The 19,246-nt window shown below is 48.4% G+C and overlaps 1 protein-coding gene across 2 annotated transcripts; it reads left to right on the top strand.

The window, feature by feature from the left end:
• The first annotated feature begins 191 nt into the window (after window positions 1-191).
• On the top strand, window positions 192-18,494 carry Kctd21 (potassium channel tetramerization domain containing 21). Of its 2 annotated transcripts, XM_052158458.1 has the most exons (3): window positions 193-228; window positions 13,951-14,157; window positions 15,544-18,494. In XM_052158458.1, the coding sequence occupies exons 2-3, from the start codon at window positions 14,133-14,135 to the stop codon at window positions 16,353-16,355; spliced, it is 837 nt and encodes a 278-aa protein (XP_052014418.1). In that variant the 5' UTR covers window positions 193-228; window positions 13,951-14,132; the 3' UTR covers window positions 16,356-18,494. The 2 variants fall into 2 exon arrangements, with proteins under 2 accessions (XP_052014419.1, XP_052014418.1); XM_052158459.1 differs by lacking the exon at window positions 13,951-14,157 and having other exon boundaries at window positions 192-228.
• Window positions 18,495-19,246: the final 752 nt, after the last annotated feature.

Below are 19,246 nucleotides of genomic sequence, written 5' to 3'. Positions count from 1 at the left end.
CAGCTGGTCCCAGGACTAGCGGGGCGGGCCAGTAGCGTGAGGGCTCTCCCGTAGCCTCCTGGGAGGTGGAGTCCGGGCGGGGCGCGCGGCACAGGGAGGAACACAGAGGGGACTACAAGTCCCGGCGGCCAGTGTGCGGCCCGGGACGCCCCGCCCCTGCCCCCGCCCGGCCCACCCCCTAGCGAAGCTGCGCTGGCTGGAGGGGAGGCTGCCGAGCGAGGGCAGGAGGTGGGTGCGGTGCGCCGGGGTGGCGGGGGAGGGCTCGGAACCCAGCGGACGCATACAGGCCTTTCGGGGCGCCTGTCCTGCCATGAAAGGTCATCTGTCTCGGCCTCGCTGTTCTCATCTGTGAAATGGGGTAGCCCCGCCCGTGGCCGCGGGGGAGGAGCGCACTTCGGGGGAGGGGGTGGACTGAACTATCTGAGGGGCGGGGCTGGGGAAAAGGGACGCACTGTGGGAGGAGCCTTTGGTGGGTAGGGAAAGGGGCGGGTCTCTAGGTGAGAAGGGGGCCTCTTGTCTGATCAGAGGGGACCAGTTCCAGAGCTGAGGAGTGGGTGCTGGGTTAGGTTGGGGAGCGCAAGGCGGACCACAGGGATGACAGGGACCCCTGCCAGCTCTAGCAACCCCAGGACGTGTGGATGTACACAGCACCTTTCTATCCATGTGACCAAAAATAAAGAGCCCATCCCTGGAGTTCAGTGCGTCACACACATACTCTTTCCACTCATCCTGCAAAGGCCTCACCATAACTGTTTCCAGTTGAGGAGCACACATGATGAGTGACTTGCCCCAAAAGCCTTCAAAGGCCCTGCCTTCCTCTGCCCGCAGGGGAAACAGAGGTATGGTCTGGGGTAATAGAAAAGAAGCAAGCATTGTGATGTCCCACCCATCCAAAGTTGAAGGACCTGTGCCCTAGCTTGTCCAATGCTGAGCTTCAAGGCAGCCCTTCTCTGGTGTCCTCAGGCTGGAGCTATTTGAAAGCGCTTTGTTTACAGTTATCGCTGTGGGGAGGAGTAGGAAGACCACAGAACAGAAAGTTGAAAGGAGGTGTGGGTACCTGAGGAAAACCATAAGATGAAGCGGGAGAGCGAGCCCATCTCCAACAAAGCGTTTCTGTTCTGGGTGGGCTCTTCTTCCAACCCGCCCCCACCCCGCCCTGATGGGCACAGGTTCCAGTGCCCCTTGTGTGAACTGAGTGGAGCAGCCTGTAGGCCTCTCAGAGATAGGATGGGGCAAGATGACCATCGGCTATTGGGGGTGAAAGGTGAAGGGGAAGTCTGCAGGGCTCTGGGCCAAAGTCCATACCCTGGATCGCCCTGGATAAGGCTAGGAAGCTGCTAGTTGATCGGCAGGCGTCACTCGCATGAACACTGTCATCTTTGAAATTTACCCAGTGCTCCGGCCCTTCCCCTACACGGTGGAAACCTCCATTGCCTTTGCAGAGAGCAGCCAATTAGACATTGTCTTACACATCTGATTCCAAATAGAAATTTCAAGGGAGTATTTCAAAATGAGAAGTTTTAAAGTGTTTATCTCCAAGACAGGGACATAAATATTCCTGTTGGTGAACAAGTCAGTTTGGAAGGCGAAAATTGCTCTAACTAAACAAAGTAATAGAAAAAAATAAATGTCTTCCCTACTCCCTGTCCAGCCTGTTTCTAGCGATGGTGAGGGGTTTCCCCACCCCAGCAGGGAGGCCGGGCACCTACTTAGGTTAATTGTGCTAAGTAATGAGCATAAAGTGTTTTGAGTCAAAAAGGATGGTGTGGATGCCACATGTGAGGCCTGGTGGCCCAGTGTGATTTTTCCTTCAAAATCCTGCCTAAGGGAACGACTAGAAGTCAAGCTTCAGAGGAAGGAAAGGGCCTGTGGTACCGATCTATAAAGCTATTTGCACAAGGCAGTGGTGGCGCATGCCTTCAATCCCAGCACTTAGGTGACAGAAGCAGGCAGATCTCTGAGTTTGAGGCCAGCCTGGTCTACAGAGTGAGTTCCAGGACAGCCAGGGCTACACAGAGAAACCCTGTCTTGAAAACAGAGAGAGAGGAGAAAGAGAGGAAGGGGGAGTAGAAATTAGCATGTTAAGTAGCTATCACAGCTTGAACTGTCCTGGTTACCACCGCAATCTTCCCTCAGAAAGCCTACCACAAACACTGACTCTGGCCAAAGACCATATGCTGTCCTCTGCCCCAGAAGCCCTGCTGGTCCTCTCTGACCATGCTCAGCACACCTAGGCTGCAAATCTCTTGATATGCACAGCAGGAGTCTCCTTCCAGCCCCTTAACAGCAGCAGATGCTAGGCTCAGGAGGAAACTAGCCTCAGAAACAAGGCCCCGACAGCCATATCTCAAACCCTGGATCCCAGAACGGAAGAGGGGCAGGCTGATCCTCTGGGCCAGGTCCAATCTAGAAGGACTTCCCACTCAAAAAACTTCTCCAACTCTGGTCCTACTTTTTTTGAGGGTGTGGGGGGAGGGGTTCGAGACAGGGTTTCTCTGTATGGCCCTGGCTGTCCTGGAACTCAGGCTGTAGACTAGGCTGGCCTCGAACTCAGAGATCCACCTGCCTCTGCCTCCCAAGGGCTGGGATTAAAGGCATGTGCCACCACCACCAGGCTGCTCTGGTCCTACTTGACTATCTTAGTCTCTCAATGCCAAACCTATAATAAATTCCAAGTATGGCCTGCATTCGCCTATTCATGCCTGAACACATTTGCATACATACAGACACACACATACAGAGACACACACACACAGACACACACACACACACACACAGCTACTTTAACTAATAAGCCAGGCTTGATTGCTCGTCCCTATAGTTGAGCTATGCAGGATGCTGAGGCAGGAGGATCACTTGAGCCTGTGAGCTCCAGACTGGCTAGAGAAGGCAGCATTATGAAAACCTATCACACAAAGAAAGGAGAGAGAATGGAGAGAGTGGGCTGAGAGGGAGGAGAGAACACGAACATCTTAGCCAGGCACAGTGGCACAGTGGCACATGCCCATGGTCCCAGCACTTGGCACACTAAGCAGGAAGATTGGTTTTCAGCCAGCCTGGGGCACGTAGCAATACCTTATCTAAAAATTTTCCTAAAGTCTTCAGTATCTGTCCATCTCATAAGAGTGGTGTTTTCCTACATAATTTTAATCTTACCTTTAGGTATTACCAAGTAAACACTTGGTATTAAATTTTTTCCAGATTACCCTTCTCCAAAAACCTTTAGTTGTTATCTTTATTTTATTTTATTTTGTTTTTGTTTTGGATTTGGTTTTATCGAGACAGGGTTTCTCTGTGTAGCTCTGCCTGTCCTGGAACTCACTCTGTAGACCAGGCTGGCCTCGAACTCAAATCCGCCTGCCTCTGCCTCCCAGAGTGCTGGGATTACAGGCGTGCGCCACCACTGCCCAGCTGGTTGTTACCTTTATTGATTCAGTCTAGTCAAGATCCACATACTGTATCTGTTAACGCTTCTTTGAGCCAATCATTTAATCTGGAAAGAGCCATCTTACCTGTTTATATTTGATTAGTTCCTTAATGATTAGATCTTAACTATTTCTGTTTCTGGCTTTTTGGTAATGTGGACTTCTGATCCCATCATTTTAGAAGGCAGATATCAGGGGTCTTCATGAAGCCTTTTGGTTAGTGGCTAATGTCATGACAGCATAAGTCTCCATGGTAACAAGGAAAATGTCTGTGGCACATTCTCTAGACCAGTGGTTCTCAACCTGTAGGTCACGACCCTTTGGGGGTCAAATGACCCTTTCACAGCTCACCTAAGACCATTGGAAAACACGTGTTTACATTCTGATTTCTAGTAGTAGCAGAATTACAGTTATGAAGTAGCAATGAAATGATTTCATGGTTGGGGTCACCACAACATGAACAACTGTGTTAAAGGGTCGCAGCAGTGGGAAGGCTCTAGACTGTTTCTTCCATGCCATGTCCATTGATGATCTTTGCCTGAATTGTAACACTGAAGGCTACAAAATGGTGGTATTCTAATTGTACTATTCTTTCTGTATTAGTTGGTGTTCATTTTGAGTGGAGGAGTATGTCGAGACAGGGTCTCCTGTAGCCCAGGCTGGCCCTGAACTCCTTCCTAGTCTCCCTACCTCTACCTCCCAAGTAGAGGAAAAGCAGGCCTATAACACTGTGGTGGTTAGTGGTAATTGTCCTCATGACAAAATCTAGAATCAGCTGGGAGCCAGGCTTCTGGGCATGCTGTGGGAGACCATCTTGATCATCTTATCGTGATTGATGTGGGGTGATCTGTGTCAGTTACTTTTCTCTTGCTGTGATAAAACACCTTAACCAAGGCAGTTTGTAAAAGAGTTTGTGTGAGCTTTATCCAGAGGGCCAAGAGCCCATGGCAGTAAGAAGCGCTGAGAGCTCACATCTTGAACAGCAAGTAGGAAGCAGAGAGAACAGACTGAGAATGGTTCATAACTTTTAAAGCCTCAAAGCCTGCCCCAAGTGACAAACTTCCTCCAGCAAGGCCACACCTCCTAAATCTACCCAAACAGCACCACCACGTGGAGACCAAATATTCAAACCCCTGAGCCTATGGAAGACATTCTCATTCAAACCACCACAAGACTCATGTGTCTAGTTTTGTGCTTGTTTGTTTTGGGGACAGGGGTGGGGGGTGGGGGTGGTTTTCCAAGACAAGGCCTCACCGTGTAGCTCTGCGGCTCTCCGGCTAGCCTGGAACTCACTATTTCAACCAACTAGCCTTAAACCCAAAGGTGCCTCTGAGTGCTGGGATCAAAAATATGTGTCCCTGCACACAGGCACAGCCATGTCTTCATAGTGGGTGGGGCCTTTCCCTTTTACAAATGGAGAAAGGGAGCTGAGTGCTTCTTCCCTCTGTCCCTGACTGTAGGTGAGTGTGACCTTGTGATGTGCCTCCTGTGTGACCATGCGGTATGCCACAACCCCTGCTCGCCTTGACTCCCCTGTTGTGATGGGCTGCACTTCAAGCAGTGATCTACAACAGGCTTCTCTCTTGAGGGTTTTGGTTTTTTGGTTTTTTGGTTAGGATGTTTTATCACAGCCTCTGGAAAAGAAACTAAGACAGCAGCAGGGCCTGCCCACCACCTGGTGTTCCTTTTTATAGAATAGCATTTTCTTCTTTTTCCCATTCCCTCCTCACCCCTTTCTCTCTGTTTGCAGTAATTTTATAGACCCATTAAATTTTTCCAATGTGCTAAAATCTACTATTAATAATAGTAATACTCAAATTATATCAAATCTGCTGTCCGTGGGGCCAGCTCCTGTTTGCTTCTAACATGAACTTATTAGTCTGTGTTCTTTATTATCTGGCAAAAGAAGTTCCAGGCCCACCTGGAACTTTTCCTTCAAAACACCCAGGAACCCTCTATTTCTCCAGGAAGTCCTAGTTTCTTCTTGAACGAGATATCTATAAAGACCCATGCAGGTATGTCCATATTATAGATCATTTCTAGGCTCTCTGAGTGATTGAACCAGAGGGAAGAGAAATTATTACTCATAGGTTTAGAGTTGTTACAACAGTTGGTCTTCAATGATAGCACATAAAAGATGCTACATCTTATTATTATTTTAGGACAATGGTAATATCTTTTGATTTAAGCTCAGTAGCTCAGTAGTTCAGCACTATAATCAATGTCTTTTGTTTTCCTCTCAGAAGCATTATGAGCCTTTATTCAAATTCTGTTTATGGTCCTTAATAAAATACTATAGCTTATGGTAGTGGCCAGGGCACACAGCTTAAGAGCCCTCATTTGGAAATCCAGGCGAGCCTCCTCTCAGTGTGTGGTCCTCAGTAGCTGTCTTCACTATTCTGGGCTTTGGTTTTATAATTCTAGAACCAGGATGATAATCACAGTCCCTCACACTGCTGCTGTGGCATTTTAGTGAAATAATCTTCAGGAAATGCCTCACGAGGCTCTGAGTATGCCATCGGCTCACTCAGGAAGGACTCACTCTCCGGCCCTGGCCTGTGACTGGAATCAGGTTGAGACTGGCAGATGTGATGATACCTCCAGGGGCAAAGACCTTCTGTTCCACAGGCTGCAGAGTGCACACTCTGCCAGCAGAGTGACCTGGAGACACAGCCTGCTGGTGCTTTGGGCAAGTTATCTAATCTCCTGAACCTCAGTTTCCCCTCTGTAAAGTGGAAGTAATACTCTCTGTGACATACTGTTGTGGAGCTTAAAGGGGCCACTATGTTTAACACACCCACAACCAGGTTGACTGCACAGGACTACCCTCCTGGAGTCTTCAAGGACAGAGGATTGCAGGGCACAGCCCTTCCAGATAATCTCAAAGATTTCTATTTCAAGGGTCTCAATTAAACGTTACAAAAGCTGACTTTCAGGCCCTAGACTGAAAATGCCCCTTCACAGAACCAGGTAGGGCCCCCTGGCCCCACTGCCCTGTCAAATGCTCTTAAGGATCAAGGCTCTACTGCCTCCTAGTGTGATGTCTGTGGTTTGTTCAGAGAGGTTGAGAGGGTAGGTTTTTTTCCCTGCATTTTAACCTGAACAGGCAAACTGGAACTTTAGATTTGCCTCTTGGAAAACCTTCATAAGAGAACTGTTCATTCCGACATGAGGCTGCTGCTTGGAACTTGTATTTCCTGACTCAGTTTGCATCCTCAGTCATCGTTTAAATCTGACCTTTAAAGACCTGACTTTTAAATGTTACTTTTTTTTTTTTTTTTTTTTTGTGGTTTTTGAGACAGGGTTTCTCTGTATAGCCCTGGCTGTCCTGGAACTCACTCTGTAGACCAGGCTGGCCTCGAACTCAGAAATCCACTTGCCTCTGCCTCCTAAATGCTGGGATTAAAGGCCTGTGCCACCACCGCCCGGCTTAAATGTTGCATTTTCAGTAGACACCCTTGATTGTACAGACCTGCAATGTGCGAGAGCTGTTTGTCATCCTGGGATTTTTGTCCCCCTGGTCTCAGATGTGATTGGGCAAAGTTCCACAGAGAACTTGAGGATGCGGCATCTCTCGTTCTCACTGCACGCTGGGGTCCTGGGGTCCTGTGATAGAAATGAGCTGAGGTATGAGACTCAGCATTGGTTTCAGACCCCAGCTCCCCCACTGACGAGACATGTGATCTTGAGCCATTTCTTTTTTTTTTTTTTGTCTAGATAATTTTATTTTATTTTTATTCGATATATTCTTTTTTTTTTTTAGGAATTCCTTTTTTTCCATATAATTTTTTATTTACATTTCAAATGATTTCCCCTTTTCTAGCCCCCCACTCCCCGAAAGTCCCATAAGCCCCTTTCTCTTCCCCTGTCCTCCCACCCACCCCTTCCCACTTCCCTGTTCTGATTTTACTCTATACTGCTTCATTGAGTCTTTCCAGAACAAGGGGCCACGCCTCCTTTCTTCTTGTACCTCATTTGATGTGTGGGTTATGTACCGTCCCTGAGCCACAGTTTTTCTCATCTACAAACCGGAAAGGGTAATAGTATTATAGGAAAAAATAGGTTCAACTTCAGCTTAACTGACACAAAGCGGATGAAGAGGAGGAAGCCCATTTGGGAGTCCCACAGAAAAGAGACTTGAGATTTGAGATTGAAGTTTATATAATATTCTGGAGTAAGAAAGGAAGAAAAGCTTAGGTCTCTGGCAGTGGTGGAGAATTATGGGGGGTGGGGCATGGGCGGGGCATGGGCAGGAAATGTGTAGTTCCGATGGGTTGGCTTCTCGTACAGAGGAGAGCCTCAGGTGACCATGGTCATCTCCAAACTCCGAATGCGTTTCCTCTGTATTTGCAAATCCCCTCCCTCGGAGTGCATCAGCTGCTCCTGTGTCTGCACGTTCTCAAAATAGCTGAACAATCGATAGGCCAAAGGGGGCATGGCTTCGTGCAGTCATGCTTGGGAGTGGCGTGTCCAGGACTACCGCAAAGAGGGAAGCACTTAGCACGACAGAATCATTCTTTGTACTTTTCTATAAAGCATTATTAAGAGTAGGGCTGAGGATAGAGCACAGTAGTAGAGAGACTGTCTTGACGTCCCAGAGTTGTAGGTTTTATTTCATATATATATATATATATATATATATATATATATATATATATATAGAGAGAGAGAGAGAGAGAGAGAGAGAGAGAGAGAGAGAGAGAGAGGTGGTGGAGAGAGAGCTCAGTGACAGAATGCCTGGCTAACATACGGGAGCTTCCAAGCTGATCACCACCACCCAAAATGAAAGGAATTCGTTTAAATGAGTGCAGAGCTGCCGGTGTCAGGTGAGCCCCGGGGCAGGTGGCAGCGCTGGGCTGCCAGGGCGCTTGCCGAATGGCATTGAGCACGCCGCTTCAGGAGGCTTCAGACTTTTGAAGGCTCTTACACCTTCTGCTGCTTAGAGCTTCCGTCACCAGTTTTGTCTGTCTGCCTGTCTGAAGTGCTGGGAATGGAAGCCAGTACTGTATGTATTTGGCAGATGCTCCTGAGTTGTACATCTCAACCCTTTAAAACCACTTTCTAAACCCAGGGCCTCACATGCCAGGCAAGAACTAGATTGCTGAGTTACATCCCCAGCCCACCCCCTGTTTTAGTCACTGTTTCAAGTCAACACTTATTCATTCATTCATTCACTCATTGAGGTTTTTTGAGAAGCGTTTCTTTGTTCCCGGTGGCAGCATCATTTATTTCATAAAAAGCATTTAATTGGGGCCTGGCTTCCAGCGTCAGAGGGTTAGTTCATTGCCATCATAGGGGAACATATCTGCATAAGGCAGACATGGCCCTGGAGCTGAGAGCTTTACATCCTCCTGATCTACAGGCAGCAGGGAGGGAAAGACACTGGCCTGGGCTTTTACAACCTCAAAGTCACTCCACTGACACACTTCCTCCCGCCAGGCCATACTTCCTAATCCTTCTAATCCTTTCAAACAGTTCTACACCCGGGTGACTAAATATTCAAATATATGTCATTCAACACCCTCTCCCAAAAAACAAACAAACAAAAAACCTACCCTTTACTCTTACACCAATACCAAACAGGTTGAGTTTCCCCACACACAGCAGTTCTCTGACATTGTCTGCCTAGAGTTAGTGCAGACCCTACAGGCTCAGGCGGCTCTCTCTCTTCCTTCCTTAGATGCCAGTCCCAACTGTAAGTTGTCATGTGTGCTTCTCACCAGCTAACTGTAATCAGAGGACCCCAGGACCTCCTACCCAGGCCAGATGATTTATAAGACCGTCCTGCAGAATGCATGAAGGCAGTCTGCTTAATGGGTTTTTGGCTTATTGTATAAGGATAAGTCTGAGAGAAGGCCAGCAGCTTCCTCCCTCCACCTGCCTCCCCCCCCCACTCCCCCCCCCCCCAGTACGTCTTTGGATTTGCTAACTCAGAATTCTGTTGGGGCGTTTGTGAAGACATTCACAAATGCAAACATGGCTGATGAAATTATTTAGCCATAGTGATTGTCACTCTGGGCCCTGCTGAAAGGTGAAGGGTGAAAGTTCAACCTTCTAGTAGCTGGTGTTTCTGGCGACCAGTCACTGCCCGGAAGTAGCTGCTGACGTAAGCTCTGCTGCTGTTGGCAGCTGTTGCCAAGAACAACGGAAGACACTCCATCACATGTGTTTCAGGAAGTGGAGCTGAGATCAATAGACACCCAAGGAGCTTCCGGGGCTTTTCACATTTAGAGCTCTGACCTGGACCTGGAGATGGGTCCAGGATGCATAATTCTTATTCCTGTGTGCTAGACACCCGCCATGCAGACATGAGTCCTGTCGTTGTTATGAAAGGGCTGGGGGCTCAGAAAATGAAACCCCGAAGTGTGACATAGTGTGCTGAGTGTTTTGAATTAACAAAACAAAACAAAGTCTCTCTGACTTCCTGCCTTTCTAGCTCCTAACTCTCCTTCCAAGTGCAGGAAGGGGCTTTCTCAGAAGATTCTTTTCTCGAGGAAAGACTGAGAATTGTCTTAATAGCTCCTTACCTATTGGATCCTCAACACAGACGATGAACTGAATCACAGAATAGACTAAGGAACACCACACCCAGTGCCCAAACAAATTTTGTCACAGGTTGTCTGTCACTCATCCCTCTGGGAGTAGCTCTAGAAAGCTCTTCTTACCTGAGAGAACCAGCATTGTATCCATGTAAGTATCCTTGCCACACCAATCGTGTGGCAAGCCCCGGCCCCTGTTCTCACTTGTTACTTGGGGTGCTGTGTAGACCTTAGTTATCTGACCGTTCTTTGGCGTCTATTTGTGGAACCACTGTATACTTAGGTGTTTTTTTCTCTTACGAGCCTGTCTCCTGTCAGTTCATCTGACAGATTCAGTTCTTACCCTCAAAGGATGGGGCTTTGTCTTTTCTCGTCCCTACAGTCACAGCCTACTGTGTAATTTTGATTTTAATTTAAAGCACTCAGCAGGCGAGTGTCTCCCTTTGGGGTATCATTTTATGATCAAGTACACACATATAACTGAAACAGAAATCTCACTGCAGTAGCTGTAACTGACCACAGCCCAGTTACTCTATTGATTTCATGACTCATTCATATGCTGTGTCATTCTGTTTCCATTTACAGAGATGAGTTATAGACAATGAAAGTCCTTAAGTTATAATTATTTAAGTTTTGACCACCAAGACATCGAGATATGCAGAGTTTTCATCACTCCAAAATATTCTGTTGTGCCTCTTCATGGCCCTTGCCTTCTTCCTAGCCTGGCCACCAGCAGATCTCGACCTCTGGTTTTCCTTGTCAGAGTATTATACAAATAGAATCATGCACAATTCCGGGGCTGGCTTCTTCCACTTGTGGCGATGCTTTTCATCTGTATCTGTGTGTGTGTGTGTGTGTGTGTGTGTGTGTGTGTGTGTGTGTGTGTGTAAAAGTTATATAATGTATAGTTATGAGTCATACTGTGTTATAGAACTGTAGCACAATGTGTTTATGTTTGAGTAGTTTGTGGGTTTCAGCCGGCGTGAGTAGAGCCGTGTTAGACATTCCCACACAGGCTCCATGGCCGTCCTCTCTTCAGTCACTTGGTCATGACAGCAGAACCATCCTTGCCTTCTTAGCACACCGTTAATCTTACCAACACTCCATCACTGTGTGTTTACCAGCATTTAGAATTGAGCACTTTTATTTTTGTAGACATATAATAGTATTTGTGGTTTTAATTCCATACCTCTAACAGGTAGCAGTGCTTACTAGTTCTTTGCATTGGTATTTTTTCTTTGGTTTGGGTTTGGTTTGAAGGTTTTTGAGACAAGAGTCTTATAAAGCCAAGAGTGGCCTAGAACCTGCTAGCAACTTCGGCTAATGTTGTGTTTCTAGGAAAATGTGAATAAACATCTACTCGGTTCAGATAGGAAACCACCATAGTCCAACATGGTGAACCAGTGAGTTTTATTGGAATAACTTACAGGAGCAGAAATGATTCAAAGACATCTGCATTACCCAGAGTCCTGTGTGACAGCTCACAAAAAGCAGAAGCCCACTGCACGACTGTAACCTTAACAGGGCGGTAGGTTGGAAATGATCTCAGGTGGCCCGTGTGACTCGAGCCTCCTCCAGAAGTTTGGCTTGATGAGAGATCTCTCTGCAGTCCTGGTTTATATATGCTTGAAGAGGGAGAAGCCTAGTGAACAGAGTCGGTTTCTGGGACCTCCTGGAGCTTTGGAATTGTTTATGTAGGGGGCTTTGCAAGCTTCCCTACAGGATAGGATGTTTCACCTCCCCTTAGAACATCCTTTTGTTCACCTCAGTTCTAATGTCCCGCCTCCTAGTGAGCTTCCTCCAGTCTAGACCTTCCTTCTAAGATGGATTGTTTATCCCAGAGGAAATTGCCACAGACCTGCTGGTGTCAGTAATCTTCCACTTCCCAACCGCTGGGATCACAGGCTTACCCATCATGTCTGGAGCTTGTGTTGTTCCTGTTCTAAGACTGAGCATGTTCCCCTCTCAAAAGCCAATACTCGTGAGAGGAGGACGCGGTGAGAAGGAAGCCAGGGCTTATTCAAGGGCTGACACTCTGAGATCGAGATGGCTATCCCAGGAGCTTTCGGCAGACAAAATGGCTTCTTGTAGGCAGGGAAAAGAGATGTGTGGAAACATAGGTGAGCCTGCTGAGAGAGGGCTTCTCCTCACCCGGGGTGTGTCTTTTCATCTTTGGCCGAAACAGCTTCAACTCCCTGCAAATAATACCTGTAATTTCTAGACAAATACATTGCTTTTCTGAAGATTAAGCATCATTTACACAGTCTAATAAAATCTGGTACTTGTCAGATGTTCTGCAAAGCTAGAGACGTGGTGGGAGGCAAGAGGACCTTTTGTCCCATGCTGGGGATCGATCTGAGGTTTTCTGCATGCTAAGAAAGCATTCTTCTAATGAGTTATAAGACAGAATCCTAACTAAGTTTACTGTCCTGGCCTTGAACTTGTAATTCTCCCGCTTTAGCAAAGATTACAGGTTTGAACCACCAAACTGAGCAAGATTGAAGCCCTCAAGATGGCAGGTTGTTGTTTAGACAGGAACTCACTTTGTAACCTTAGCTGGCCTGGAACTTGCTATGTAGACCAGGCTGCCCTTGACCTCACAGAGATCCTCCTGTCTCTGCATCCCTGGATGCTAGAATTAAAAGTATGGACCACCATACCCAGTGAGAAGAGAGTTCTTAACATAGGAATTTGGACAAAGCCTCACAGATAAACTGACTCCTAGTTCAGTGGTGGCACATGCCTTTAATCCCAGCACTTGGGAGGCAGAGGCAGGCAGATTTCTGAATTCGAGGCCAGCCTGATCTACAGAGTGAGTTCCAAGATAGCCAGGGCTATACAGAGAGACCCTGTCTCAAAAAAAACAAAAAGAAAAAAAGAAAAGAAAAGATGGATCGAGAAAAGGTAGTGGGTAGCAGGCAGGGCAGGTGGTTGGGGTGAACGCGAGAGCCCAGAATGTAGAGAGAGGCACAACTGTGGGGGAGACTGAAAGGACAGTGGTTTAGACAGGGAACCACGCTTCATGAAAGTCTGGCCTAGAAACCAGAAGAGAATAGACAAAAGACAAAGCCAAGGGAAGATGTGGGGTGTAGACTAGGGAGCAGGCCTGTGGCTAGGTTCCTACAGTACTTATAGAAATGGTTTCAAGGTAGATGGTAGTTCTGAAGAATCCAGGCAGCCTCCCAGGTCTTGACCTCAGCAGCTGGTAGCCAAGAAGAGTTCACAGTGGCTCTGGGGCAGACCTATGGAGAGCTCCCTAGGCTAGGGCAGGAAGCCTGCCTTCTTAGTCTCCCTCTGTTCATACCAACCAAAACTGCTGCCTTCCCCAGGCAAAGGACAGATTGTTCTGAAACCTACCCTGCTACTTTATGCAAACAGAGAAATAGTGTGTAGGCACCACCCATAGGTCTCCAGGAAAGCTTCATGCCTCCCATGCCTCCCGCCCCACCCCCACTCCATCCCGACACTTCCGCACTAACACCTGGAGGAGATCTAGAGTCGGACCACAGGACTGTCTGGAAATGGAGTTCAGCCCCTCCGATCCTTGACCCATGGAGCTGAATTACCTCACAAAGCCTAGGTGTGAAGTCCAGTATTTTAGAACGACAGGGTTGGGGGAGAAGGTGACATTTCTCAAGGATAAAAATACTAAAATATGCAGGTTGTTGTCTAAAAGAAATCGAGGAGATCAGAGTTTGAGGATAGGAAAGAAGAGAAAAAACATTCTAGTTCATCTAATCCAGAGTAAAGGCGACCCACTCCTGGATCTTCCCTGTGCCTGACTCAATGTGAGCCCAAGCACCCTTCCCAGCTGCTGCTTCCGAGTGCTGGCCTCCGCCCCTCCACGGCTGCTTGTTCACCCAGCTCTGTTGGGCCTCCCCAATGTCTCACAGCCCATCTGTTCCCAGTTTCTGCCAAGAGTTTTGTAACTTCACCGTGGGCTGGTTGCTCTTCAGACACTCCAGATGGTTCATGCTTTTTTGCAGTATCAAAATGCCCCCATTCGACTGAGAAGGACTTGACAAGGGGACGGTTCCCCCACCCACATGCACAGAGCAGCTCATCCTGGCTCCATCTCCGGAGAGAAAGAGGTCTTGAGTAGAAACCCTCTTCAAATAGAAATACAGAGAAGCGTTTTCTGCCGCTGCTATCCCATCCCCACACCTCCATGGACCCATTTCCCCCTCTAGGCAGTAAGTATGCGTAGCAGGATGGCCCCTACTGTGGCGGGCGTGACTCAGTTCCCCCAGCTCCTAGAGCATCTGTCTAGTCAGTGCACCTTCACTGTCTCTTGTCTGTCCGCCCCCCACTCCCACCAGCACGGGTTCTTCTGTAGGGCAGAACTGAGGCTTATTTCTCTTGGTTTCCCTACCCATTGTAAGGGCAGTGCTGCTGAGCCCATTCTACAGGTTCCCTGGAGAAGCTGAGAGGGTAGCTGTAGCTCATGCTCTCTAGAACCTTAAGAAGATTTGAGACCCAAGGCTTCCAGTTAAGGGAGACTAGTGCCCTAGATGCTGGAGGCTGGAAGGCAGTGAGGGGCGTTTTTACTGTCTTTAAAAATATTTTATTTTTATTGTATATGTTATGAATATTCTGCCTGCATGTTTGTCTGTGCATCACATGCATGTAGTACCCTCAGAGGCCAGAAGAGGGCATTAGATCCTATGGGACCGGAGTTCCGGGCAGTTAGCCCCATGAGATTGCTGAGAATTGAGCCCCGGTCCTCTGCAAGAGCAGTAAATGCTCTAAGGGCTGAGCCACCTCCAGCCAAGGGTAAAGCACCTGCAGGAAGTGACATCAGCTTCAGATAGCTGAGGAGCAAGACGAGCTTCGTCAAGACAGGGTGGGTTGGCATGGTGGGACAGGCTATGGTGCATGTCCAGAAAAGATTGTCGTTTGGAGGCCAGAAGCAAAGTGATCCATGATAGAAAATGGCTCTAGTCACACTATTTGTAATTTGAACGAGAAGAATAATTCTCTTCAAATCAGCACAGATGCGGTGAGCGAACTGAGCCCCATCATAAGGCACTGATTAAGTACTTCAAAGAATAACATTCTCCAGCTAGTAATTATTTACACAGTTTTCTTTCACACACAACAAAAGGAACCTGAACTTGAATCCTGCCAAAGCACTTACTTCTCTAAGCCAGGAATAAGTCTGGGCCCAGCTGTCCTTGTCTACAGTCGGGACGGATAATGACATTCTCTGTATCAAAGATGATAGGACTGTTATGTATGCAAATTAATATTCATTTAAAAAATTCAAGGAGTTTCTGTCCCAGACTCAATTTCCTTTCTTCCATAGACCAGTGGCTTTCTAGCCTCACTGAACATTTGAAATCACCAAGGAAGCTTTTCTAAGATTCCTCGGCGTACTAGGACACAGACCGTGTGTGCAAGTGTGTGTGTGTCTTCCCTTGTTTATTTAGCAGGCTTTACTTAGCACGGGGGCAATTATCAGCCATCCCCCAGCCATTAGTACAGGTGACCCTCACTGTTGGCTTGATCTGTAATTAGTTATAGACTGAGACTAGGTAGACATGGTTGGATAACCATCATTTCTCATTTTACCCATCTAGAACTGTTTCCAGGCAGCCAGCCTCCTACCATGTCTGACCCCATTACGCTGAATGTTGGGGGGAAGCTCTACACCACCTCATTGGCAACCCTGACCAGCTTCCCTGACTCAATGCTGGGGGCCATGTTCAGTGGGAAGATGCCCACCAAGAGGGACAGCCAGGGTAACTGCTTCATCGACCGCGATGGCAAAGTGTTCCGCTATATCCTCAACTTCCTGCGGACCTCCCACCTGGACCTGCCAGAGGACTTCCAGGAGATGGGTCTGCTCCGCAGGGAAGCTGACTTCTACCAGGTGCAGCCCCTAATTGAGGCCCTGCAGGAAAAGGAGGTGGAACTCTCCAAGGCGGAGAAAAACGCCATGCTCAACATCACACTGAAGCAGCGTGTGCAGACGGTCCACTTCACGGTGCGGGAGGCCCCACAGATCTACAGCCTGTCGTCCTCCAGCATGGAGGTGTTCAACGCCAGCATCTTCAGCACATCCTGCCTCTTCCTCAAACTCCTTGGCTCGAAGCTCTTCTACTGCTCCAATGGCAATCTCTCCTCCATCACCAGCCACTTGCAGGACCCTAACCACCTGACTCTTGACTGGGTGGCCAATGTGGAAGGCCTTCCAGAGGAAGAGTACACCAAGCAGAACCTCAAAAGGCTGTGGGTGGTCCCTGCCAACAAGCAGATCAACAGCTTCCAGGTCTTCGTGGAGGAGGTGCTGAAAATCGCTCTGAGTGACGGATTCTGCATTGACCCCTCCCATCCACATGCTCTCGACGTTATGAACAATAAGATCATTCGGTTAATCCGGTACAGGTAGAAAGACCCGAGTCACACAGGGGAAGGAGTTCCCAAGAGGCTCATGTCAGCTAAGGCTCTGAGGAGTGTCTCGCCGGTGGCACAAGGCGGGGAACTATACTAATCTGTATTAATTGCATAGCAAGACCTGATTCCCCATGACAAAGTCCACCTTCTGGAATCCACATGTCCTCTGAGCAGAACCACCTTTTCTTGCCATTTTGAACTGCCGATGGGTAGCTTGTGATGACAAGTTAAAAGTTACCTGAAGCATACAAGAAGAGCCCACAGGAGGACTCTCTGGATAGGACAAAGCAGCAGTTTTGTTTTTTTTTTTTTATGGGCAATCACCTACCACTAATCAGCTCCCTGCTAACTCGTCTCCAGAGAGAGCTCTGGCTGCTGACAGGTAGGGTGGGAACAATAGTCGCCTTTTCGTTTCCTAGGCAACAACAGATACAGCAAACCCCATCACTCCTGCTCTTTGCTCTGAGGATGTGCCCAGGCACCAGGACACCTTTGCCCAAAGGCAACTGAACTGCATTTGGGTGTTTTAGAATGCAATATATTCCCAGAACCCTTTGCGGCTCCACTCAGGGAGAAAGTTGAGCCGTGGCATGGCCTAGGGAAGTGAGTGTCCAGGCTTAGGCAGGAGGGGCCTCCTGAAGAGGCTGAAGTCAAAGATTCTTGGCTTCAGATACTGGTCGTTTCCCTATGATGGAAATGAAGCCAAGAAGATGGAAGACACGTCATGGTCCGGTCATTGCCTGACTCTGCAGTTCCTGCCCCACGGACTGCAGGCATCTCTGACACCAGTCAGTGTAAACCAGTAATACGTTATGAACTCTCAGGGTTGGAAAGTAATCCGGCAGTTTCTTAGTTCTTCCCCTTCCTCTAGGACACCCCAGGGCATGGCAGCAAGTGCCTCTTCTTGAGGATCTCCAAGGGAACCCTTCTGCCAGCTTGTATACCCGCTGGTGATAGAATGGCCACTATCCCCAAGGCAGTCCTGCCATGCTTGGGCAGTGCTGACTATTCAAAAGTTCTTTCAGTATTGACCCCAAGTCTATCCTGTGTTAGGTCTTGTTGTTAGGCCTTCCTTTATACACAGATATGTGTCCTTGCTCTGACTAGACGCTGAAGATGTCATTACTCAGAACTGATCCCCTTTGCAACTTGTCTTCAGCAGAATCAGCTCCTTTCCATCCTTGTAAGCCAAACATCTTTCACATGGCTTTGCCTGGTTCTCCGTCCCCAGCTCGCCTGCCTTCCCCACCAGCATGGCTCAGCATGCTCCTAATTGTTTCTGGCTAGAAGATGATCACTGACTGAGGAGCTCTAGGGTTTGGGAAACTGTTCAGCAAGCAGTACAGGTGTTCTCTATAATCCCAGTGCCCCTGAGTACTGCTCCTAAGAGAGCAGTCTTCTCTGTCACACTAGCCAGTCCTAACTACCTATGGGCCTTCCTGGGATAAGCACAGAAACTCCAGACACCACTCCCCCAGCGGGGGAGGAACCCCGTGGACCTCTAAACTGCAGGTCATGATTCAGCCCTGGAGTGACTACTGCAGTGAGAGTCTTATAGCACCCCAACCGGGGAAGAGCTCCAGACACAACTAGGGAAGCCCAGAACCAGCATCCACAGATAGACAGCGCAAAGGGCTTCCATAGCTATACCCTGTGAGTGGAGAGTTTACAAAGTTAGAGGCAAAACTTGGTCCTAAGGCAATAAAGGCCTCTCTCTCCCTATCGCGGGACTCAGGAGTCTTATGTGGCTGCCTTGAGCCACTGCACCTGTGGTACTCTGGAAAGTTCTTCAGAGAACCCAATCAGGACAAGCAGATCTGTGGTAATCTTCAAGTAAGTCAAGGAAGAAACCTCAGAAATCAACACTGCCCCCCCTTTTTCTCCCCATAGAACTTTGCTTTCTCCATCTTTTTCGGTGCTTCCTAACTCAATACAGAACCTGTCAAGCCACTAACATCCTATGTGACTACACATGTCACTCGTCTCACTGAGCCACCTTCAGTTCTTCATCTGTGAAATGGGCGTATAGTAATGCATAACCCTACCTACCTCACAGGACTGTTGTGAGGATCAAACAAAACAATGTATGTGAGAATAAACAATAAATGGCAATTGCTTTGTGTCTGCTTCCAAATCTTAGACCACACTGAGCCAGGTTTGACCTGACTCTGTTGCTTACTCTCAGATCCTGGGCCATGTCACCGAGCTTCTCTGATCTGTTTCTTCACTGGGTTAGCACCCCTGCACGAGGCATGTTAAAAGAGGCGGTAGGAATTCCAGCTGGTCCCAGAACACAGCTCAGCTGATGCTCTTTCAGCAGGTAATCATGGCGGACCACTATGCAGGTAGCGCTGTAGCTAACATGCCTGGAAATCAGCTTCACATGTAAGCTGTGGGAAAAGAATCAGTTCTTCCCACAAAAGAGCTTGAGGGGTGGTAGACAGTGGGTTAGCCATTGACAGAGTATGCAAGGAATGCACTGGTGGTAGGCAAGGAGGTGTGTGAGGATGGGTGGCCCTCCCACATAGCCACTGCAGGGTGGGGGTGGGGGTGATGGGGACGCCGGTGAGTCCAGCCATCTGCCTAACAAAAATGTGAGAGGAGCACGGAGTGTGGGCGAAGCAGTTGCAGTGGTGTGAGTGTGGAGCAGGGCTGGGCCCTTCTGAGCCCCCACTCCGAGGGAGCGCCCATGCCCGGTCTAGCTTTGCCATTGCTGAGGCTTCCCAGCTCTCTGCGCCTGGCCTGGGTTGTTCCCACACATGCAGCATGCGGTCAGAAAAGATGCCGTGGGAACACCGAAGCACCTGGATGACCACTGCACGAGGCCTGCCCAGGCAGAGTCCCTGCATGCTCGAAGACAGCAGTGGCCGCCTCCTTCCTGCCATT

This window comes from Apodemus sylvaticus, chromosome 1 (assembly GCF_947179515.1).
Source record: "Apodemus sylvaticus chromosome 1, mApoSyl1.1, whole genome shotgun sequence".
Lineage (NCBI taxonomy): Eukaryota > Metazoa > Chordata > Mammalia > Rodentia > Muridae > Apodemus > Apodemus sylvaticus.
Note: the sequence above shows the minus strand (reverse complement) of the source record. Positions and strands in the feature narration are given on the sequence as shown.